This window comes from Ostrinia nubilalis, chromosome 16 (assembly GCF_963855985.1).
Source record: "Ostrinia nubilalis chromosome 16, ilOstNubi1.1, whole genome shotgun sequence".
NCBI classification, from domain to species: domain Eukaryota; kingdom Metazoa; phylum Arthropoda; class Insecta; order Lepidoptera; family Crambidae; genus Ostrinia; species Ostrinia nubilalis.
Window position 1 is genome coordinate 10,391,619 of NC_087103.1, and position 18,005 is coordinate 10,409,623.

An 18,005-nucleotide genomic window follows, 5' to 3' on the forward strand; every position below is an offset into this window, starting at 1 on the left:
CCTTCTGCAGCTGTGGCGACATCGGGTCTCTGTTGTTGAGGAGATCTGGTGACGTGGCTCTGATGGTGAAGAACAGTTCTACAGCACTCTTCGTTTTGACGAAAAATCTGTTCAAATTGTCTAAAAATATCATAATCTAACCTAAACTCACACAATTTTCAAGGCCTTCTGCAGCTGAGGCGACATCGGGTCTCTGTTGTTGAGCAGGTCTGGTGACGCAGCCCTGATGGTGAAGAACAGTTCTGCAGCACTCTTGGCCTTCTCCAGATCGTAGTAGCAGCTGTGTAGGAAACGCTTCACCATTCTGTCCTCTGGAATTAAAGAAAACGAGGTTGAGTTTCTTTTCAATTTTAATTTTTTTTTGTTTGATGTGGTGTACAATAGAGTGCCGATCTATTATTATTGCACAGTCATATTGAACAGGATAGCACAAAAGGTAAACGACTTACAGCATTTTTGTTAAATAAAATTCATATAAGGCTTTGAAACCTTAGAAAGTTAGGTAGGTACTTTTTGTGCTAAGATGAATAGTTGTACCTACTCTACATAGTACATACCTACTTAATCGAATCTCGTAGTAATACGAATGAGTATGTGAATTTCCCGGGGTGATTGCAGTGAGTAATTTTCAGGATATTTCAGGATTATTGTAAGAATTATTTCAGTTATTTTGAAGTTACCTATTCCCATTTTTTCTAATTAAATGCGAAAAAAGTTTGTAGTTACGCCCAAAATAGACTGTAGCGTTATTAGTCAATGGGAGCCTCTAGAATTATTCTTCCTTATCGATGGGTAATGATAGTAAACAATAATGAGTATACTCGTATTAGTCATACTTTAGTATCTTTATATCTAGAAGTTAATAAGTATAGGTACTTCCATAGTTCTGTTTATATCACTCATCGTTTGTAAACTAGATAACGTTATCGCGAAATCGAGTGTCGATCGTTTGCATCGGAATCGGAACCCGCATTGTGGAGTCACACAATGGCCGACCGATAACTGTGAGATGTACCTCGTACTGTGAAAGTTTAGTTCATACTGAACTCGTGGATTTCAGGCGAAATTTGCGCTTGTTCCCACCGCGTTACACCCAAACGAGTAAGCCTGTTACTCGTTGGGATAAAAACCCATCCTGTCACACCCTTAATAAAACCTTTCACTGTAGGCTTTAGATTACTTAATTATTTTGATTTTTAATGTATTTTTGAGATTGTTTCCTATCCTGAAAAGCGGAAATCCGCATGCTTAGTTTACTATTTGAGAAAATATTGGCATGATTTTTACAGATAGACAAGCTTTAAGTACCTAAATAAATAAAAGCAAATAGTAATAATTCTTAAACCTTGATTAGATATCCTCCAAAGTAAGTATGTAGGTTACCTCGAGATCATTTTCTTTGTAACTAAGTTGTAAATGTTTATTAAATCTTTTAGAGAGATTTAACTCTGAAACCACTAACCACGGATAACTAAATCTACGTTACACACATATTTATAAAACCACATCATTTACCCAAAACCGCGTGTGGTAATGTTAATAAGTGCACGTTTTTTAACAATAGCACTATTTATCATTTTCAAGCACAATAGAAAGAAACCTTGGTTCAAAATATTATGAACAATAAAATTAAATATTTCAGAACAGAGAGGTCATTAGTTACGGAGTGTAGTTGTTTAGAAAATAATATACAAAAAAAAATAATAGTCTCAATGGATTTGAAATTCATACAGGGTGGCAATTTTGTATATTGAAAATGTTTGTCAGTGATTATGCTCATTTAAATCAGCCACTTGTACTTGTGACGTAACATTTAATTTGAGATTGAGGTAAAAGTGGAAAAGGCTAAATTATTTATGACTAGCTTATGCCCGCGGCTTCACCCGCGTGAAATTTAGTTTGTCACAGATCTTCATAAATTATAGCCTATATGTTATTCTGGGTTATAAACAATAATACTGTAAAGTTTCATCAAAATCCGTTCAGTAGTTTTTGCGTGAAAGAGCAACAAACAAACATCCAGACATCCAAACTTTCGCATTTATAATATTAGTAGGATGGCCCATTAAACCTAACACTGTAATCAGTTTTCATTCACAAGAATTTCTTGAAAACTCAAGTTGATTACTGACTTTACAATGCAATCATTTTTTTATTCTGAGACTGTAAAACGAACATAAAGGTTTCGAGATTATCGAGTAATAAAATCTTATCGAATACACACAAAATATAAAAACTACAACATGTTACAATGCATGTTTCAAAGTTGTTACAAAGTACCAAAAATGGTACTAAAACAACATAAAGGGGACGTCTATGTTCCTATAATACATTTGTAGATGATAGCAAGTTAACTTTTCTACACCTACTTTTCTATGACATTTTATGCCTGTGTCCAGGAACTGTTTTAATATCGCACGTTCATAATCAAACTGTCACTATACAAAAAAGTCGATTTTTCAGGAAAAGCATTTGAAATGCTCAAATTTTAAAACCTTTGCAAAATGAGCAAAATGCTATTAAATGTTTTGTTTTTTGTTAAATACCAGTAGTGGCTTGTTTGGCTTTTACGGAAATATAATTATCTTTCATATTATCATAATGGTTTATTTAATATTTAATTTTTTCCCTAAAAATAGTGTCACTTTTCCACTAAAATTGAGACAGTGACAGTTTTCAATTAAAAACATGTTAATGTTGTATTATTAATTCCGGTAGAAATGTCACTATTTTCATATAAATTTGACGATGAAAAATTTAAAAATGATTATTATTAAATAAAACTAACATAGAAAAATCAGTAATTTTAATGAACTTAAAACTTAATAATTTGGATTAAGTGGTACCAATGGTAACAGTAATAAATGTAAATTCTCGATCAGAAATAAATACGTTACACACATGAAATTACTATAAAATTACATCACATAAATCAACTTCTTAGAAAATAAGGTACTCTCTTGTTCAGGCAGCCTTTAAACAACAAGAACTTGATGAGCTCGATGAACTTGACGAATTAGATAGTGATTTTTCATGGGAAAAAGGCTCAGAGAAGTAGGTTTAAATTCTGGATCATTATCCAGCGGCCATTACCTCTGCGAGCTATGTGCCCCGCCCACTGCCACTTGATTTTAGCGATTCTGCGGGCTATGTCGGTCACTTTGGTTCTCCTGTGCATCTCCTCATTTCTGATTCAATCACGTAGGGAAACTAACTAAGTATCGCACGCTCCATCACCTTTTGGGTGACCTCTCAGATTCATAAAATATCACTGGCAACACACACTGATCAAACTTTTGTCTTGAGGCACTGCGGTATTTCGGACGTGAGAATATCACGAAGCTTCCCGAACGCTGCCCAGCCGAGTTGGATTGACGATTGACCTCTTTCTCGAATATTGGACCTACGTAACTGGACTGTTTGTCCCAGGTCAACAAACTTTCGAGTGTAGAGTCTCCAGACAAGTGGATACTACATGGAAATTTGACATGTTTTTTGTCTTGTCCATATTCATTTCCATTTTCATTCATCAGGCCCACTTGTTGAGAGGCTCTACTTAGGCCATCGAGCATTATGCCTAGATCTTCCACAGTCTCAGCCATGATTACGACATCGTCCGCAAATCGAAGGTGGATTATGTACTCGTTGATATTTATGCTGAATCCGCTCCAGTTCAGAAGCTTCTTCCAACATCATCATCATGTTGAAAACATCTTCCAGGGCGGTGTTGAACAGTATCGGAGATATGACATCTCCCTGTCTCACCCCTTGCTGCAACTGGATGAGTTTCGAGTCCTGATCCTGGAGACGAACCGACATTGTGGCGTTTTCGTACAAGCCTGTCAACTCTTCGATGTATCTAGTCAATTTAGCACCGTTGGAGAGACTGTAGCACTGCTCAGATCTCGATCGAATCCAAGGCTTTTTCATAGTCCACAAACGCTACAAAGTAGTAATTACCTTGATAATTTCTTTGATTTAACTAGTGTTTGGATTGGCTGGTGGCATTTTTGTTAGATAAAATTATAACTACTTAATCATTTAAAAAGCTTTCTTGTTGTTTTAATATTTCACTATTTGGATAAACACAATATTCTACGAAGTGATGAACAATCTTTTTAAAAATATAAGAGAAATATTGTCACTTTTTGTTTTAAGGCGTTTTTCGTATTACTTTATTGTGACTTATCTTATGGTTTAGGAGTAAAAGCGTCTTTATGCTAAAAATGACGTTTTTCAACACAGAGTTTACATAACTATCACGGCGTGCCCGTCCAGATCCCGTCACTACTAAAAACGTGTCACTGTTACTCACAACAAATGCCGGTTTTCCCATTAAACTCCATAACGACACTAGTGATATCTGCCAAACTATTTGAGCTTTAAGCGTGGGATTTTTACAGCATGCACTTTTCGCGGAGCGCTGATAGATGGCGTTGTTAACTCAATTTCTCCCAATTTCGTATAGTGACGGTTTGATTATGAACGTGCGATATCGTTTTAATCGCTTACATTTGGCTAACATTTAAACAGAACTTTATTAGTCCTAGTAAATTATGTTAAACTAAATAATATGTAAACAGTCATTTACCTAGATCCTTTGGTAGGTGTGGTTGGCTGTTGATCCATTCCCGAAACGACGCCATCAACTTTTCTACATCTTCATGACTTTTCTCCGCCATTTTTCAGAGGGACACTGCAAAAATAACATGAAAATTTTCAGTAAAAATCTATTGGGAAATCGAATCCACTTATAATACAAAAAATACACATAAAATAAACGTAAAAGAAACGTAAAACATTTTCACAAATAAATCGCTGAAACTTTTGATATTATCTGGTTTAACCAGCGGATCGTCAAGAGTAAAGACTGAAAATTATGGTTATTATTTTTACTATTATTATTAACACAATCAAAAATAAATCGTTTAATAATGACATTGTTATGTTGTGCCTTAGTATTTACGTCAGAAGTGGTAATATATGTAGAAATAACAGGATAATTATTATTTTAATTATTATTTTTCCTCTTAGCCCCCGAGTATGTTAAATGATCTGTATACGTGTATGTTACGTATGAAAATAATAAAAATAATCGTCGATATAAATGGGATAAATTAAAGATTGTTTATACATATATTTATAGATATTCATAAAGCCAAATTAGCATAGCATTCATTCATTAACAAATGTAAAACGTATATACCTACTATGGAACTGTTTGTATCTACGGTTGAATGTTTGAATTATTAAATATAAAACTAATGTTGTATCAAGTCAACTAAACAAAGAAAGTTTTCGTATCAATAATACAAAGGTCCACACTCGAATTTAAAACACAAACTTTTTCCCTAGGGGTCGAACCCGCATTCGCTCAGCTTATTTATAGGAGAGAACTACTACATATTTTATATGTCACTAGTGTAGCTAGACAAAACTTAAGGTAAACGGCTACTAGTTCGTGATAGTACGTAAGTTCGTAAGTTTTCTTTCTAGCTCAAATAATAAGCAAATGGAATATTATTTATAAAAATTCTTCATTACTACAAAAACTCTATTATTTAAGCTATCTAAAAAACCAAGTACCAACATTGTGGCGCCAAAAATGAGAGCAATACGAACCTTCAAACTCTCAGAGAGCCAAAAACAGCCGTGCGGCTTGCAACGGTTGCTCTCACCGTAAGGTTAGCGCTCCAACTTCTTAAGCTTATAAAAAGGCGAAGGAACGTCCATTTAAATAAAACTTGTAATGGTGGTTTCATGTGTTTCTTGACAATTGATTTAGCTTAGAAAAAAGTTATATGAAAACGTAGAATTCCTTTAAAATTGCGATTAATTGACTCACGAAATAGCGTACATATTATTTTTCGGGTGTCCCCTATTTCGTGACACTACCGATTCAAGGATATTATGGATAACATTTTGATGCTTAGTTTTTAAATAATTATTTATTATAATTTAAATGTAAGTTATGAAACAAATAATGCATTTATTTAAGTTTCTCATGACCTAAATTCGGTATATGTTTCGTTCACTAGAATTTATATGACACGAGTTTGAAGTTCACATAAATGAAAAATTTTAAGATAAATTAGCATAAGTAGTACCAGCATAATTTTGGTTTTATTTCGATTTGTTTTATTTATCTTTGTTTATTTGTATTGTATATGGGATAGATAATAGTTAATTGACACATTTTGACAATAATCCATGAATTTTACTTGGGGAATTTGGAATAATCAGTATCACGAAACAAGGAACCGTATTATTGTTACTTTTTTCCAAGTTAGTGATATATAAATGTATGGTGTTAGGTACTTTTATGACACATACCATCAAAGAAATCGACATATTTTTTAGTTTTTAATAGTTACCTACCTAAGAAATTAATTAATTACTTACTTTTTATTATGAGTCATTGGCGTATCTGGGGTTATTTTCAGGGGGGGGGGGGGGGGGCTACCCTCACTTGAAACAGCTCCAGGGGTGGGATTATGGGGAGAAGGGGGGGGGGGGTACAAATAACAAATCAAAATTTTATGGGTACGAAGGGGGGGGGGGGAGGGGTAAGTAACCCCCACATTTATATAAATATTTTCACATCATCATCATCATCATGATTTCAGCCATAGGACGTCCACTGCTGAACATAGGCCTCCCCATAACCCCCAAACATAGTTTCCCCCCCCCTACATTTCTAATGGTTATATAAATATTTTCACATAAGTTAGAATTAACAAATCAAAATATTATACTAGACTCACATTATTTCTTATGAATATTTCAGGTAAGCAATATCGTCAATTTCACATAATATTTTTTTTCTAAATTTTTATTATCTTTTTTAAATTTATTAAACCCTTAATCATTATTAAAATATCCTAACTGGATGCATAAAACCTTATCCCGAAATAGGGGACATGAGTTCACGAACTTAGAAACAGAGCAAAATTTTGTCACGAAACAGGATCCAAACAAGAGGTCCGCAGAACAATTAATATAAAAAAAAGTTCAAACTATATAACTATAAATTATGTATTAACTTACTGTCAAAAGACCAAAGTTTAGCATACAAAAGCTTTCATACTGATATCATGCTTGGTTATTTTTAAATAAAATGTTAAAGTCGTAAGAGCCTTAATATACCGAAGTAGGGGGCACTTACCTTATACTAGTTGTCACATATTTGTACGTATTTTTAAGGACGTGACTGACACTCATATTATGGCCGTATTCACAAACGATGCTTGCATAAGTGAAGCAGCAAAAAGAACGCACAGCGTTGAATAGAGCTCTGTGATTGGTTCGTGTGTCACTCTGTGCGCACGCACTGTGAGACCTCATAGTAATGTTTCTGAATTCGGGCGTTAATCACTCAGCACAAGGTTTATAAAAGAACATTGTAAATAACAGACGTTATAAAATCCACTTCCTACATAAATAATAACTAACTAATTACATAGTCGAAATACGCTAGTCCAACGGTTAAATAAAAAAAGCTTTTTAATTGTACCCAAAAGTGTACTAGAGAACAGGTTTTATATCACTTGAAAAAACGAGGTCACGCCTCGTCTTATTAAAAAATTCGAGTTGCAGACAGCGGCATATCAAGATATACATGTGGCATCTTATTCGTCATAGAGTCACTTTTACAACGAATTGTAGAGTATGTTATGTTGGACACTGTACATCAACGATGCGTTAGTCAACGAATGGCATTTATACAAAAATACAATTTTCTAGAATGACTTGTGGAGATACAGTGATATTAAATTAAAAACCGGGTATCATGAATGATTAGACAAAAATAGCTTCCGAGCTGTACATAATAATGTTGCTAAGTCATCAAATAACTAAGTCATAACTAACGAATACTAACTTTTAATATGGACATTGACTGTAACAAGTGACTAACTTGAAATTTTGTAAAAGCGATTGGCGAAAACACATTTTACGAGTTTTACGACACTTTCGTTCGTTCGTTCGTTTCAGCCAAATGACGTCCACTGCTGGACAAAGGTCTCCCCCAAGGTTTTCCATAATGAACGGTCCTGCGCTGCCCGCATCCAGGCTCTTCCCGCGACCTTTACCAGATCGTCAGAAGTTTACGGCACTTTATTATAAACATACTGTCTCTAAAAGTAGATTAAGGTAAACTACTAGGTTTTTGCATAAAAAGATTACTTATGCGAGACATGTTTAACCTTAGACCATGGTAACTAGAGATTAGAGCTAGGAAGTTAGTAAGTAAGAGACTTACCTATCCAGTTTTAGATACTTAGGTACGTGACTTCAAAGTCCCTATTTGGAGCTAACTAATGTAGAGTTATAGTTAAACTAGCATTAATGTTGCAATAACTGTAGCTAACGACTATCATTAATTTTACACTTCCTAATTTCATCATCATCATCATTTCAGCCATAGGACATCCACTGCTGAACATAGGCCTCCCCCATTGCTTTCCACGTTGATCGATTGGTAGCGGCCTGCGTCCAGCGCTTCCTTGCTACCTTTACTTTTAGGCCACTTCAGCTTGCTAATCCGTCGCGAGTCGGTCCGTCTTACTTATTTAAGAAAATTAAAAATACTGGTCTAATTTTCAAGAACTTGAACGTGACAATAAAAGTAGCAGAAAGGCGCTGGACGCAGGCCGTTACCAATCGATCATCATGGAAATCATTGGGGGAGGCCTATGTTCAGCAGTGGACGTCCTATGGCTGAAATGATGATGATGATGAACGTAACAATGTAGAGCCATTGGCTTTTTAAATACAATTTTAGTTAAGGGGTGGTTTACAAAACTACTTGTTGTTGTAAACTTGTTTTGTAAACCATCCCTTAACTAAAATTGATATAACCATTCGAGGTATATTAATGGTAAATGTATGAAAGTATGAAAAAATATTTAATAACTGGGAACTTTTGATACTTGCATTACAGATTAAATATACCTATCTACAAAAATGGAAAATATTAAAATTAACTGAACCTACCTCTGATATTTAATATCTATAAATAAGTAATGTCACTGCGATTTTAATGTTCATAGTACCGAATAAAATAATCGCCGGACGAAAACGGGACCGACCCGCGCATTATAAATTGCTAATTTCCGCCACTGCTTTAGTTCAGGCATTTTAAAGTCTGATTCTCAAGCCACTTAGGATTGCTTTAAAATTCTTAAATCGATCCTGACCTCAAAATAAACAAGTGACCCTTAACTAACTTCTGTTTCTTAGTTTAACATTAAGGCCCGGTTTTTTGATTCGTAGTTAAAATAACCAATGGTTAAATTTGACAGATGTCAAATGACAAGTGGTTAAATATCAGAAAAAAATGTTATTCGAACAATGGTTAGCTCGACTTTTAATACATTTTTTAACTATTACTTAACATTTTGTTAATATTTACTTAACCATTAGTAGCAAAATTTAACAATTTGTTATTTTAACTATGAATCAAAAAACTGGGCCTAAGTGTTTTCATTTTTTAAATTGTAGGTAACTAATGAAACGCTTTGAACCAGAACTTCCCAAACTGTGCGTTCCAAAAAAAGGTAAATACCCAAGGATGCCACATGACAGTACAAAACGGTTTGGGAAGACCTGCTTTAAACAATAGCTATTTCAATAGACATACCTACCAGCCAAATCAAACTTTAAATCTGTTTTACAGTAATAAATAACCAATTTGTAAAATCATAAATATGACGCCAGTAAAAGACATTGCAGTTTCTGTCACGTACGAGTTACGACTGAAATTACTAGTACCTACACTTGTACATATTTATCCAGCTAGAAGTACCTAAATAGGTATATAATCAGCTACAGATTACAATCTACAATCCTCTGAAGCCTTTCGTGTTTGTCTAAAAAGCAAGGGCGAGGTAAAGTCAGACGTTAGCCAATAATACAAACGTGTCTTGTAATTAACATGTACGTGAATTGTTTGCGACGTGATTAAAAATAATATATTTATTTTACCCGGCAGACAGGGAGTGAGTTTGTTAAGGCGCTTCTTCCCTACACTATCTGTAATGTTTGTCTCGAAGCGCTGGTAGGGCAAAATATTTATTTATTTATTAATATTTAGGTACAATGAGGATTTCTCTGCTAGGTTAGCATTGAAGTAACCTAAGCAGAAAAAAAATGTTTGACAGTATTTTTAACTGCAATAAGTTTTATTTTTGTTTTGAAGATTCATTAAGAAGTTAGCTATTAATAGTCTAACTAAACAATTAAAGAAATATATGACTAAATAAACGAGCAGGTATAGCTAGAAAGGAGCACTCTACATTTGCGTCTTGAATACGAATGCTTGGGATCTACATCCATCTGTTGATTGATAAGTAAGTACATATTGATGAATAGTTATAGGTAAATGTCTTAGGCAGTTATCTCTAATTCTCGTAGTCCATCAATATGCTACATTAACGGCAATTAAGCCTAACCTCATGTCGCCACACTCACCGCTTAACTGCATGCAATTAACAGTGACTTTGAAGTCATACATGATTATGGTGACACCATAATTGTTCTCCATAATCTGATAGTTGTTAAGTCATTAATGATATAGTGTATGTCTGCTATAAAGTGATATTAGACCCATTATTGGCGACTTCCTGGTTGACCTAAACCTTAGTGGAAATCGAAATAAAATCTTAGTAGCAATTTCGTGAATTATTTTCCGTGTTTTATGAGTTATTGTCATTAAAATTAGCGAAAATATTAAAGTGCATTATGGATTTTAAAAAATGCATATTTAAAATTAACTTTTAATTTTGAACACCAATCGGCAATTTGATTTAATTACTTGGACTAAGTAAGTAAATACTTAGGTGCTAAGTTTGCTTTCGATAAATTAGTTAATATTTATTAATATTGTCTTCAGACTGTTTATTAGTGGTCAAGTCGAGAATCGAATGAACAACCTGAGGCGTCACAGAAGGTTGAATATTGAACTTCAACACGCGAAGGATATTCGATCAGTGGAATGTTTTACGCAGCCAAACAGACAGAGGTTATGTGGGACAGTCAACCTTGTGTCCTTGTAAAAGAGGTTGTAGTATCTTGTAATTACGACTTACATTATAATGTAAGGTATTATTTAAACTACTTACATGTAACATAGGTCAAACTGCAATGTAGGTATGTTATGCTGTTATGAGATAATATTTACGTACCTACCTAAAGCTAGTTTTGTGCCTAGTCTTATTTTTTCGTGTATTCGCTAAACATATTAAATTAAGGAACCTAAATAATGAGAATCCTATAATTCTTGGTTTAACTGAACCTTATTTATTTAAAAACCATATACAGGGCTGCTGTTAGGTAAATGGGTATATGAGCCGACAGCCGCCCATGTTAACATGGGCATATAAATGGTATGGTGAAGTCAGAAAATTTATATCTTCATTTCAATTATTTTAATTTTCATACAAATCTGATTTTATAACATTTATATACCCATGTTAACATGGGCTAGTGTCGGCTCATATAACCATTTACCTAACACCCTGTATTAAGCCCTATGTTTATCCAATGTAAAGGCCAAATTAAAGGGATATCCTTATTAGCTACAAAACAAAAGAAATAATAACGTACTACAAAAGTAAGCGTTCAACCTTCAATTGATGAACTTCATAGGCAGGGAAGTTCGTCTGAATGGAGTGTTGAATTAAAATTAACTAAAGAGCTCAGGCGTAAACAATGCTTATTTTCCGAGGATATAGGCAAGTAAAGAGGTAAAAAACTTACTTAGAAATTAAATACAAAACGATACTTAGTTAACAATAACATGTATAATGTATTTTTGCCAAGGTTAAGATCAAAAGTTGTGTAGCAAAAAGATTTGAGCAACAAAAAAGAGTTACCTACGTCTGTTTTTACTAGATGTGTGTTAGTACACCAGCTAAAGTAAATAATTCATCATTTTATGGAAATTGTTGTGTACACCTGTAATTGGCATATTTAAACTGAAATCCTGATAATGTATAGGTACTGCGAATGTCTTGTGTGTTCTGATGTTGGTGTACATATCTTTACTAATAAATAAATAAATAAAAAATAAAATAAATACTTAGTTAAACTCGTAGGATCCAGACTCAATTCTCAGGTGGTGCGCATTCAAAGTAGTGGGTAGCTCTCTCTATGCGCGTACTTACGAACGGCACTATAATAGCTAAGTAGTACGCCAATCAAATGGATAATGCGGATTTCTAGTCTTTGGATACCTCCAAAACATTTCTAGTTATTTATGCTTAAATCGATAGTACAAACTGAGTGCATACGTATTACTCAATACTAATCTTATCAGTAGATGAGCAGAACTTATCCTAATATTAAATGTTATCTTTGCAAATAGGAACTCACTCGGAACTAGGGTAGGTACAACAGCTGAAAAATGTCTAACTATCTACTACCTTGGTATCTATAACTCTGGTTAAAACTAGTCTTAGGATGAGTTTGCACCACCTATTGTGACCTAACTTTAACGGTAACTATAACGATAACCGGCGCTTTTTGTATGGTGTTTGACCGATTTTTGACATTTGTTACAGTTAATATAGACGGTGCAACCCAGCCTTATAGAATTACATTTTGATATTTCAATGGAAAATGAATATGCAATGCACGATTCCATCGGCAACAATCGGACATGATTCAACAGCGTTTTAATCATTTTCAACTAGGTAGGTTGTGGGTTCGATTCCCGCCTTAGGCAGTTCGATTTTTTCAAATTGTTTATTTTTAATTCAATAGAGAAGCGACTCTAATCGCTAAGAAATTTTAATAACTATAGTAAAATCTATTATCTTTTTTTCGTCAAGAAATTACTAATATGGAATTATTGATAAAGTTACATTAAAATTTTATGTTTCCTACCTTCCTACCTAAGTATTTAACTTCATAGTCATGTTAAGCTGTATTACGCCATATGGGTTAGAAAAAACCTTAGTTCAAAAGGGATAGGAGGTCTTTTGTTTGCTTGTTTATTAACGTTACGAAGAAATTATCCAAATAAGTGCTTTTGTGAGCGATGTTACCCAATCATTTAATACAATCAATAATTTTCGCGTCGACCTTGTCATACAATTTAGTGTTTAACCATCCGATGCATACAAAAATACATCTCAAAGACACGTAAATCCTAAACTGGTTTGATTCGTCACATACACACGTTTCGTGGACACTCGATGTGTGATCAAAACATCATTCAACGTAAATCTTCAATAAAGATAAATGAAAAAACTCACATACAAAAGTTGTTTTGATTCCAAAAGGCCGGTGGACTGTTGATAAATTCCGCTAGTCCGTTGATCGTTTGTTTTAAATCAGGCAGGTGCTCCGCGTGTAATACGTCTCTTTGGGGCAGCCGGCTGCTGATGACTGGCCTTGCCACCTTTTGCCAAGCGCAGTCGCTGTAGCTCGCGATTATTATGAATACTTAGTCGGCGCAGGAGTGCTAACTGGGTACACAGTACAGACTACAGACCGGCACTCAAGTGCTAACAGCGGTAAAATACATAGGGTGTAAGTACACTTAAGAATAATACCTAAGGTTTGGTTTAACAGTCAGCATTTAACTACTTGCTTATTTAGTTTAAATAGGCAGGTAACGCTACAGCGTTACCTACCTATTTAAACTACAACAGTAATTTATTAATATTTTAAATATAATCTTTTAAACTACTACAGTAAGTACCTATTACTACATTAATTTTACACTGACGGATATAAAAAATCGGATTTAAAGAAAATTATTTTCTTATCTTCTAAGATTTGTTATAGTGAAAATGTAGCGTTGAAAATTTCAGTAGGTAAAGCTCATAGCACTGTTCAATTTGCCCGAATGGGATTCGAACCTTTGACCAGTCTACCACGTGTAGAAAATACGTAGGACTTAGGCAACAAATCAAATCAAATCAAATCAAATCATTTATTTTGCGAAAATGGGTTTACATCAGTAGGTGTTACAACACTAACTAAACCCTAGAATTCGTAATGTTAAATTAAATTTTATTCTAAGGACCTATTCATTGTAGATAGGTCCTTAGAATAAAATTATTCTTCTACCTTACTTAACTCTTCAATGATCAATCATAATTTCACCTATGACGTCAAACAAAAAAAACACGTGAAGTTAGTAAGTATTATTCTAGTCCTAAGTGCTTAACTAGTACATGTTTCAATGATACGCAAACTGATTATTAATTATTCCAGATTATAAAAAACATTATTGCAACTCCAAATCCACTCTATCTTTGTAATCATACACCAAAACATTGATTATTTTATCAAATAATGGTCACGTTTGTTATTTCACGTGTGGTGAAGAGTTGTGCATTTACCGTAAACACTCAAAATAACATTTAAATACAAGTTTGATAACAAGTGAACAAATGCTTTATCAAAAATACAAAGTGTATCATAGGTATGTATCTATCTTACCAATATTCCATGTTTTCCTTGGCCCTCTGTACTTAAAATTAGGTTTATGTGATTTTTTCAAAATAATCTTGATATTTATTTTAACTTTTAACTGAACAATACTTTTAAAATTATTAATTACTTTAGCAAAATGAGTTGGCGAATCCCGAGGACCGTTTTAAAATTCCCGCGCCCTCCCCTCCAAACCTGTCCAACAAGTTGTTTTCATTTACAACTTTAGAGCTAGACAGTAGGTATCGATATTGAGTAGCGGTATCTTGTAAATCGATTCATCGGTACGAATTACAATAGCCATAGCATTATTTCAACCTGACGGTAAAATAGCCGACGAACTGAAACGATTCTTTTTTTTTAGTGTTGCTATTATCATGAAATAAAAAACTACTTTTAAAATATAATCATAAAATAAGTAATATCGAATAATTTGCTCTAAGTTTTACGGATTCGACGACAAAATTAAACATAATGGCAAATGAAGTGATGAAAACAATATTTATTAGCTTAGCACAAACAGAATAATAAAAAACTATATCAAAACCTGACAACACTAACCGCTGCAAGTTTGCGCATGCGCCGAATGGCGATTTATCAGTGACTATTCTTTGAGTTAAATATTTTTACTTAGAAATTTTATCGTTAGTCGGTAATATATTTATGTAAACGTGTAAAATATTAGACACTTTAGGTTAGATGAACTCTTAAAATAACTCCTCCATTGTATTTTTTCAAGTGATTAAAGTGTAACATTGGTGGCCATTACAAAACCTAAACTTTTTTATCAGGACAAATGTCCATTTGATGTTTCGGCGACGTTGTGACTAATCCATGGAAAGCTAATTAAAAATTACTTATTGTGCTTTTACCTGCTTAGCGTTGTGATTCCATTAGTGCAGTGAACATCTTCCTCTTGAGAATCTTCGTTCAAAATAATTTCCAAAAGATTTGTGCCGACCGATAATTAGGTTTGACTTCCCACAAGAAACTGTCAATTGTTAAATTTCTTGTAAAATAAATTCACCCATATAAAATATTTAGCTAATTAGTAATCACGTGTGGAGTTCAGAAGATAGATCGTCGTGGCGATCCTGGTAAAAGTGCTAGTGACACCCACAACGCTTGTTGTTACTCTTCAATGAGCATAACATTGGCACGGCGACCTCTATTCAGTCTCATTCCCTTTTTGAAGTAAATATCTAGCAAAATCTATACCATATTCAGACGAATTCCTGTCGTTAGTGACTGTCGCCGAAACAGCATACTCATTCGTTTGTGATTGCAGTGTAACAATGATTTTGAGATAAATTGTTATAGTGTGTAGTTTAGTGTTGAAAGAAATAACAAAAAAATAGCAATAAAGTTGGAAGTGACGATAAGTGTTGTGGTTTTGTGGCATGGGGAGAGTGCGCGGCGGCGTGCCATCTGCAAGGCTGTGGTGACATGGGCTGCATAGCGGCCTCCGCGGACCGTGGGCTCTCGGAGTGATTGGAGTGCCGGGCTCCGTGCCTGCACAACACCTCTAGTATTATGAACAAACGTGAGAGCAACAAGGACAAAGAACGTCAGAGCGACGACAAAAGAACATCCACGTAAGGGTTTATCATCTTTTAGTCAACTCCAGTTCCATTCATAGTCCCTTGAACCCAGCAAAACATGTCACTACTTGTAAGCAAGTCAGTTGTAGTCATACATAACTGTATTAACTGTAGATCAACACAAACAAAGTTACAACATACATTTGTAGGGCATTGGCCAAGTTTAAGATACAATTAGTAAGATATTAACCTATTTTGTACATTATGTAGGTACCCATTTTTAGTTTAATTTATTGCAGTTATCTAACAATCTTTTAGTAACCAAATATTGTATTGTACAGAGGTTATAATACAAACTTGTTCTGAATTCTAAACACAAGCTGGAGTTGATACAAGTTGTATTTCCAGCAGAAAGATAAATAGCTAATGTTTAAAATTGCTTACATGGTGATTCCATAATAATTACCATCCCTTATCCCAATTCATTACTCCATCCGTCACCACACATCACAAGTATTCACCTGATACAAATTGGAGCCGTAAATTGATACAGTTTTATCACGGCTGTAACATTACTTGATCCTATCCATCTATTCAGGAGGCTAGGTCATTTTATATTCTACAATTTATTCATTACCATTCATGATGATATTACAAGTTTTTGTTTAAATACCATGGTGTAGTCACATTTGGAGGTTAGTCTACATCTGACAACTGCTATAGGCATAGGTTAGAGTTGATTATTCAAGAATAATATACCAAACAGGTTTGCCCCTACATTGTTAAATGGTAAACTGATGATTCTTATGTTAAAATCGAATTTATTACTTGTCCAGTTGTCAAGAGCTGCTGATGAAAATAGCAAACATTGTGTTACTCTGCTCTTTAGTTTAACCAACTCTTAATCTGTAGATTTTCACATTTTTATTCTATGAAAAGTTCAATAATATGAAAGTACCCTTATTTACAAAAGGATAGAAATGGTTCTTGATATAGGCACTCACACTATAACTAGAGTGTAACATGAAACATTTAACAATAATGCTTACTAGAAAATGGGAATTAAATTCAACATAAAATATGCTAGGTAATGACTCAAAACATTTTGTTAATGAACAATACATAATAACATAATGTTGATATCTAACTGGTCATGTATTTTCCTTTCTGGCTACACCTTGTGGATCATTAGTTCATATTAACCATGCATAACATGTCAGTAACCTTCAATTCACAGTATTGCAAAACATATTCAAAATTTTCAATAGTGTGCTATGGCAAATGTAGCTGGTATCAAGTTGTACATAATAATGAATCTGTCTTTGTTTTGTTTAGCAGCAGAAAATGTGTAATTATATGACTGTAACCTATTTTACTACTTTATTATTTAAAATTCTTGTATCCTTTACTGTCCTCATAAATGTTGCTATAAATTTCTATTTTGTACACATGACAACACATCAAATGTTACAGTTGGACTAAAATATATCTTATTTCATGTGATATAAGGCCAGTCAAAAGTTGAACGCTAACTTTGATGAGCTGTGTGTACAACAGAGCCTTTTGAAATTATTAAACCAAAATTAATTATTTCCTGATGTATAAACAATAATATTGCATGATGATTTACATGTTGGGGATCTCAATAACTCAACAGTACAATAATCTTATAACTCAACTACTTATAAATAAATACTCATTGCAGGCACAATAATAAGGATATTAGTTTAGTAACAAGTGATGGTCCGGCCTCTTATAGCACTGCGCTGCAAGTAAATTAATATTTTTATTATTAATTATATTATTCTTAAGACTCACTATGTGTAAACTCCTCGCAGACACATATCACGAATGCTTTTGATAAACTAAGTATTAATAACAAAACACTACATTTAATATTTCTCTCTATCTGTATGTTTTGTTTCTTCATTCAGAGCTCTATTTTTGGCTTGTTTCTTATCTTTATATGATTGTTTTTATTTTGGCAATGATTTATTTAATAGTTTATTATTATTTTAAACT

General features: G+C 33.7%; 2 protein-coding genes across 14 annotated transcripts in view; one reads left to right on the forward strand and one right to left on the reverse strand.

Moving 5' to 3' along the window:
• Positions 1 to 122: 122 nt before the first annotated feature.
• Positions 123 to 17,991, reverse strand: LOC135079379 (retinol-binding protein pinta-like). 5 transcript variants are annotated; one of them, XM_063974036.1, is made up of 3 exons: positions 17,802 to 17,991; positions 4,592 to 4,696; positions 123 to 311 (listed from the first exon to the last, which is right to left on the reverse strand). In XM_063974036.1, the coding sequence occupies exons 2-3, from the start codon at positions 4,680 to 4,682 to the stop codon at positions 148 to 150; spliced, it is 255 nt and encodes an 84-aa protein (XP_063830106.1). In that variant the 5' UTR covers positions 4,683 to 4,696; positions 17,802 to 17,991; the 3' UTR covers positions 123 to 147. The 5 variants fall into 5 exon arrangements, with proteins under 5 accessions (XP_063830106.1, XP_063830105.1, XP_063830107.1 ...); XM_063974035.1 differs by lacking the exon at positions 17,802 to 17,991 and adding an exon at positions 15,315 to 15,407; XM_063974037.1 differs by lacking the exon at positions 17,802 to 17,991 and adding an exon at positions 14,452 to 14,524.
• Positions 14,983 to 18,005, forward strand: part of LOC135079375 (casein kinase I) — a 40,241-nt gene continuing 37,218 nt past the window's right edge. For 4 of the 9 annotated variants that reach the window (XM_063974019.1, XM_063974025.1, XM_063974026.1 and 1 more), the window contains exons 1-2: positions 14,989 to 15,094; positions 15,731 to 16,037. In XM_063974019.1, coding sequence (XP_063830089.1) covers positions 15,976 to 16,037 — 62 coding nt within the window. In that variant the 5' untranslated portion in view covers positions 14,989 to 15,094; positions 15,731 to 15,975. Of the gene's footprint in view, positions 15,137 to 15,325; positions 15,414 to 15,730; positions 16,038 to 18,005 lie in introns of those variants that run through there. The other 5 variants (XM_063974024.1, XM_063974022.1, XM_063974021.1 and 2 more) reach the window with 5 other exon arrangements.